Raw genomic sequence first — 6,493 nt, 5'->3', positions numbered from 1 at the left:
GTGAGTGCTGGGATGGGGAGGACACAGGCTCAGGTGCCACCGAGGAGCAGCAACCAGCCCCTGAGCCCAGCAAAGCGCCAGGTACTAGGAAAAGACGTGGTATACACAGAGGAGGCCAAATTCTCTTGTGAGTTTTACCTGAGCAGCACCGTCAGCTAAAGGTGTAACAGGTGGAAAGCGGCCCGGTGTGAACGAGGGTTTGAAGGCAGGAAAGCTTCTGCTAACAGAAAATTCATTATGGGGAATTGGTTGTGGACCAGCTGGTGATGAATACTGGAACCAAGTGAACAGAAAGCTGCTATCACACATGCATGCTCTGAAGCTCTATGAGCTGGACCACAAAATCCACGTGTGGGTGAGACAGCATAAGGCATATTTATTAGCACAGAGGATGGAACGTTTTCTGGTTTGCCTTGAAATGGCATACTTAAATCTAATTTAAGGTTTTTATGAATCAAGTATGAGAATGTGTCTGCCTGTGTCTTTTAATGCAGGTTTTTCTATTATTTTCTCAGGTCACGTTGGTTAAAAAATGTAAAATGTTCTCAATTTAATACTTCAGTAAACAAGTACAACTGCACACTGGGCTTTATGGGGGGATTTGGGACTGGGAACTGGCTGATAGACTTCAAACAGAAATGGGGGAGGAGTTTACAAGCAGGAGATCTGTCCTCAGGGTATGGAGGGGCACAGTTAGGGACAGGTAGCCACAAACTCATTACAAACACCAAAACAACTAAAAGCTTCCAAGTTCAAACACATCGTGTCATTCACAGTCAAACGGAACAAAACACGTACAGGTGATTTAGCTAGTATATATTAAAAAAAAAAAAAAAAAAGACTTTGGTGGGAGATTGCTTTCCACATTTTTATAGCATCACTGCAGTCTCGAAATCAGCCCTGTCCTTGTCCCACTGACATATATTTTAAAAAAATATTTCAGTACATTCATGTTGTAAGCCACTTCTGTGAAGGCATTTTTTTGTTTCCTTTCTACTTGGACGTGACGTGAAAGTCATTTATTTTTAGCATGTTTTAAAATTACCCATTTTACCTCTCCTTTTTTCTTTTTTCTTTTTTCTTTTTTTTTTTTTTTTAAGAAATCATTTTTCTCCTTCTGAGAAAAATGTGAGCTTATTTAAAAATCAAGATTATGAAAAGTGTATCAAATTTCATGTTTACTACTCCAAAAAGGCAATTCCGTTTTCTCTCTCTAGGGCCTGGTTATATGGTAGCAAAATTCTTGGCAAAACTAAAGCTAACTCTGGAAACATTCAGCTCGAATTGGCTGCTACTGAAGTCGTACAAGCTCTCGAGTGAAGTGGGCCACATTCGGTCAGGAGGGCACAGCCTGGATCTGGGCTAAACTCAGCAGTAAAAATTCATGTGGGCAAAAGCAGCAGACAAATAATACTTGAATGTTTCCAAATTCTGTGACCGTTTATCTCCTTTTATAGTCTCGGAGTTCAGTCTGTTGTGTCCTTGAATCTTTGCGTTCCATCTTTCAGCAGGTCCAGACGATGACAAAAGCACGGCTTTAACGCTCCGGTTCCCGTTTCTTGCCCTGTTTCCCTTCTGGTTATGGCTTTCTGGGAAATGCAGCTAGTGATGCACCAGCTCTGGAAACCACGTGTCATGTGATGACACTCGACTCTGTCCACACACGAGAACTTTCCTGCTTTGTGCTGGAGAGTCTTTTCCTTGGGAGGGGTTTGAGTCCGAACAGGCGGCAGGCGGCCACACGGTACTTCTTGGACATGATGTTGTAGAGGATGGGATTGATGGCTGCACTAAGGTAGAAGAGGACAAAGGACACCAGGTTGCAGTACTGGCTGATCACTGTTATCTCCCAGGATCCAGCTTCGAAGGATTTGGAAAATAAATATCGTCCTACGTGAAAAGGCAACCAGCAGAGTATGAAAGCAAATACCACCACAACTAAAATAAAAACAGCAGAAGAAATTGTGTTAAGTGTGAGTATTAACAAACAGGTGGTTAACATTCTCCTTTAAAGTTCTATTCCTTTAGCAAATTAGTCATAAAGTGTGAAAATACATCCCCTAAGCTTTTAGTTGTGTGTCTCTCAATATATTCCCTGAGATTATAAATTAGTGATACTTAATACACATTGATCATACCTAAGCAGGCTTCCTGAATGTTGCCCAGCTAATCTGATGTAGCAAGCTTCTGACCTGTAATACTTATGTTTGTATCAACAGAGAATTAAAGAATCCAAATAGCGACCAAAAAAAAAAAAGCATAACAATCTATTGTCCACAGTGTTTAACAAAAGCAAATGATATGTGGTAGACTCAACACTGTGGCTTATAGTGAAGAATATAATCACTGGGATGCAAAATTATTTAGGCAAAGCAAAATTATTTATGCCAAAGGCCCCAAAATAAAACAAAACACCAGAATGTGGACTTGTAGAGCACATGTGCCAAGGTAAGAACAAGAGAGTGGTGCACCCCTCCAGTTTGTCCATTTTTTAGAACATGACTTAGTCCTGAGAAGAGTAAAACTAAATATATAGTGTATAACTGCATATTTATAGTTATACAGTGTATCTGTAATATTACACTACCACTGTGGTTGCATTTACATGTAAATGTCATGTCTGTAGAGTGACAGGAATGTGTGTATATCTCTGAACAGTGGCCCATTTGAATTTTCATCCAAGAGAAAGGGAAACTTTTTCTGTTCATTTCCTGTGTGCCTTTGACCTTTAAAATTTTTCATATTTCTTTGAGTGTATCTATTAATACACTAAAGAGAGAAAAACCAGAAAACTCAGGCAAGGGTTTCTGACATTCTTGGGCAGTTTTTACAGTTAACCTGTTCATAGAGTCACAGAATGGTTTGGGCTGGAAGGGACCTTAAAGATCATCTCATTCCAACCCCTTGCCATGGGCAGGGACACCTTCCACTGGACCAGGTTGCTCCAAGCCCTGTCCAGCCTGGCCTTGCGTTCTCATGAATCCATGAAATGAATGTCACCGTGATGGTCGTTATGAACAGTGTGTTAAGCTCAGTCTGAGTGGAATTCTAAGCACATGAAGGCTTGCCATATGCCTAGTCAGGCTTTCACAGTTTGATCTTCATTCATGCAGAAAGAATCCCATGGATTTCAATAGGAATGGGATATGATAGCTCCTTTGCAAGCTGGGCTATACATTTAGGTGTTTAATTGCAGACCCACAAGCATAACCTTTCTCTACAGTTAAAGAGAAGTGTTGATGCTAATCCCATTTACCTGATGTTCCATGACTTGCTAAAGGCTTAGAAAGTACCTTCTAAATTTTAAACAGAACATTAACACCGATGAGATTAGACTGCAGTGAGCATCTGCTGATACTGAACCCTCACTAACTTCTTTCCACCTTTCCATCAGGCATCAGACTGTTATCATTTAGGGAATACTGGCTCTCTGTCATAGTCTTGCCACTGCTTGCTGTTCTCAGACCTTGTAAAAGGAAAAAAAAGGTGACTGAAACATTGCAATGCTTGTGGCAATACTTCAGGGTAGGAATAAAGAGTTGTAAGTATTTCAAGATCTTTATGGAAATATAAACATGGTAGTAATATATGTAATTTACTTATGGTAAGTGGAGATTCATAATCCTGAACCTCAGAAGTGTAAATGATTAATTACTTCCAAGGTCACGTTTAGCAAACTGAGGTAATTCTATTGATCATAAAACGCAGCTGAAAGGGCACAAAGAATGCTGTGGGTTTTATTATTCTTCCTGCAGTTGCATGGTTATAAATTAGGACGTGAACAAAAAATCAGTTAGGCTCCCGTTTGACAATTAAAGTCCTTAGGACTCACTGCCACCTCTTGTCTGGCTCATTAGCCCACCACTTCAACCCCACTGGAAGGAGCATAGCAGAGCTGCTGCCCATGAAACCTTCTTCCTGCAGAGCATCACATCCCCCCTGAAATCCACGGGATGACTTGCACTGCGGAGGACTTTTGGCTTTAAAAGTACGCAGCAGCAGCAGCAGCAGGATTCTGCAGTTTTCAGACACCGAACTGCAGAACAACTTTTTGGTTTTGTTCATCAAACTCCCACCCCATGCACTGACTTAAGATGTTAAAATTCATGTTTCCACGTGCCAGTCAGAACTGTTGTTTAAAGCGTTCAGCAATGTCAGTTTACTAAGTTAGGCATAACACTGTCTGTTGTCTTGATCCTGTTTTCTTACAGTCAGGGAGATTTTACAGCACTACAGACCTCAAAGGAGGCACAAGGCTCTGGGTTCAGCACATCCTGGTGTTTGGCTAATGTAAAAATTCAGATTAATTTTCATAAGCTTATACAGCCGTGGTAGGAAATAATTCCAATTTGCTAAAACCTTGATACTCTTTTCATACAAATCTGCACAAAGTGCATATCGTGCCCTGCCTACTTAGTCTGCAGCTCAACTTCATGGCTTCAGAAGGGTTTAGTTCTGTTTAAAAATCAAATAAACTGTTCTTCTGTAAATAACATCGGTATCCACAACCAAAGAGCAAAAATTCTCAAAAATCTCCAGGGCACTATCTAATTATAACTGCAGTATTTGTCCTTGTCAGGGATTGTTATTAACGTTTGTTTAACTGTTTGGGAGTCCCCAGCTCAAACCAGTTAGGAATAAATCTAAGGGGGAAGGAGAGTTACTCTACAGATTCCTGGAGGTTTGTCCCTTTGCGTGGAAGATTTTTAATAAATGCTTTCCTTTGGAAGCAACTATAGTAAACTACCAGAGAGCTCTCAGTCTTTCTGTCTCTCTCACACACACACACAGAAGCACACGCATCCTTTGGAAAAACAGAGCAAGGAGACTCGTACCTAACATTTTCACAGTTTGCTTGTTGTTCTTATCCCTGATGACGGTGTTTAGACCGATGTTCTTTCTCTTCCTCCTCCAGAGCTTCCTCCCGATGAGGCTGTACAGCACGGTCAGGCAGAACACGGGCAGGAAAAAGAAGATGCTGGAGGTCCAGACCATGATGGTGAGGAGCCCCGAGCGGATGGCGTACTCGGTGGCTCGGCACTCGTTGGTGCTCAGGGGGTTCGTGCCGTTCTCGTGCTCGACCCCCACCAGGATGAAGATGGGTCCGGCGCTGATGAAGGAGACGGCCCAGAGGAAGAGGATGACCAGCTTGACCTTCCCCTTGGTGATGATGACTTTAGCTCGGAGGGGGAAGCAGATGGCAACGTACCGCTCCACGCTGAGCGCCGTGATGTTGAGGATGGTGGAGTAGGTGCAGCTCTCGCTGATGAACTGGAACAGCTTGCAGAGGAGGTCCCCGAAGTTCCAGGGCCGGTACTGCCAGAGGCGGAAGAGGTCCAGGGGCATGCAGAGGAAGATGAGCAGGTCGGAGAAGGCCATGCTGGACAGGTAGAAGTTGGTGGTGGTCCTCATGTCCCGGAACCGCGACACCACCAGCATGGTCATGAGGTTGCCGATGATCCCGATGACGAAGAGCAGGACGCAGGCGACGGTGATGCCGGTGAGCACGGGCACGGGGAACAGGTGCTGCGGGGCCTCGGCGCCCGTCCGGTTCTCCGCGCCGCGGCCGCCCGCGCTCCCCTCCGGCATCCTGCCGCCAAGGGATGCGCATCCCCGCCCGGCGCTGCGCGGCCCGGCCCCGCGCGGTCCCCGCGCCGCTGCGCGCCCGGGCAGGTGCGGGGCCGGGGGCGGGGAGGGACGGGCGGCCCCGCTCCGCCTCTCCCGGGCACTGTCGCTCCCCCCGGCCCGGGGCGGGCGGGCGCTCGCCGCGCGTCACACGAGACGTGGGGCGGCCCCGCGACCCCCGGGAGGCCGCTCCACCCGCGCCGGCACCGGCATTTAAACTTTCTTCCCGAGCCCCCGGCGCGGGAGGGCTCACCCACCCCGCCGGGTCCTGCGCTCCCGGTCCGCCCCTCGCTGCTTGCCCCGCCCGGGCAGGTGCGGGTCCCGCCTGTCGGTGCTCTCGGAGCGGTGGGACCGTCCCTTTCCCGCCGCTCTCAGGGCTCTGTCCCCGCGCACATCCCCTCAGCCGCGCATCCCCTCACCGCGCATCCCACCGGGACCGCGGCGACGGGTGCGATCGCTACCTCCTCACTCCGTATCTTTGCTCTGCCCTTGCGTCTTGGCAGGAGCCCGGCGAGGCTCCAGTTCAGCGAAGCTGCAGTAGTCACCCGCTCCCATATGATTTACCTGCAATTAAATTTCGATTCAGCGTGCGGCTGCTGTCCTACTCTCTGCCCTTTGCAGACACAGACATCAGAAACGTGTGTTTCCCCAGCTGCAGACTCAAAGGGCAATGTTGTACCCAAAAGGAAGTAAAATGGAAGCAGTACAGGGTGAGATCAGGGGCAGTAAAGTGACCCCTTGCACATCTGTATAGGGTTCATCTCTCCCCCTTTCCAACCTGTCCCCACAAATTGTCAGGGAGTGTGCACTGTGGCACAATCAGTTTTCACTTCTGTCTGTCCCTGGAGGCTGCATCTCTGAGGTGGCA

At 46.8% G+C, this 6,493-nt stretch overlaps 1 protein-coding gene across 2 annotated transcripts; it reads right to left on the bottom strand.

The window, feature by feature from the left end:
- Nucleotides 1–359: 359 nt before the first annotated feature.
- GHSR (growth hormone secretagogue receptor) lies at nt 360–5,639 on the bottom strand. Of its 2 annotated transcripts, none has more exons than XM_027891326.1 (2): nt 4,836–5,639; nt 360–1,938 (listed from the first exon to the last, which is right to left on the bottom strand). In XM_027891326.1, the coding sequence occupies exons 1-2, from the start codon at nt 5,587–5,589 to the stop codon at nt 1,634–1,636; spliced, it is 1,059 nt and encodes a 352-aa protein (XP_027747127.1). In that variant the 5' UTR covers nt 5,590–5,639; the 3' UTR covers nt 360–1,633. The 2 variants fall into 2 exon arrangements, with proteins under 2 accessions (XP_027747127.1, XP_027747128.1); XM_027891327.1 differs by having other exon boundaries at nt 360–1,890.
- Nucleotides 5,640–6,493: the final 854 nt, after the last annotated feature.

The sequence above is a fragment of the Empidonax traillii genome, unplaced genomic scaffold (assembly GCF_003031625.1).
Source record: "Empidonax traillii isolate 1590-97213 ecotype Southwest subspecies unplaced genomic scaffold, ASM303162v1 scaffold319:size813200, whole genome shotgun sequence".
NCBI classification, from domain to species: domain Eukaryota; kingdom Metazoa; phylum Chordata; class Aves; order Passeriformes; family Tyrannidae; genus Empidonax; species Empidonax traillii.
This window is presented reverse-complemented; position numbering and strand designations above follow the sequence as displayed.

What these genes read in the sequence shown, in the direction of transcription:
- GHSR (XM_027891326.1), bottom strand. Translation starts at nt 5,589, where the DNA reads ATGCCGGAGGGGAGCGCGGGCGGCCGCGGCGCGGAGAACCGGACGGGC. An exon ending in GCAAACTGTGAAAATGTTAG is followed by an intron (nt 1,939 to 4,835) that starts GTACGAGTCTCC and finishes TTTTTATTTTAG; the next exon opens with TTGTGGTGGTATTTGCTTTC.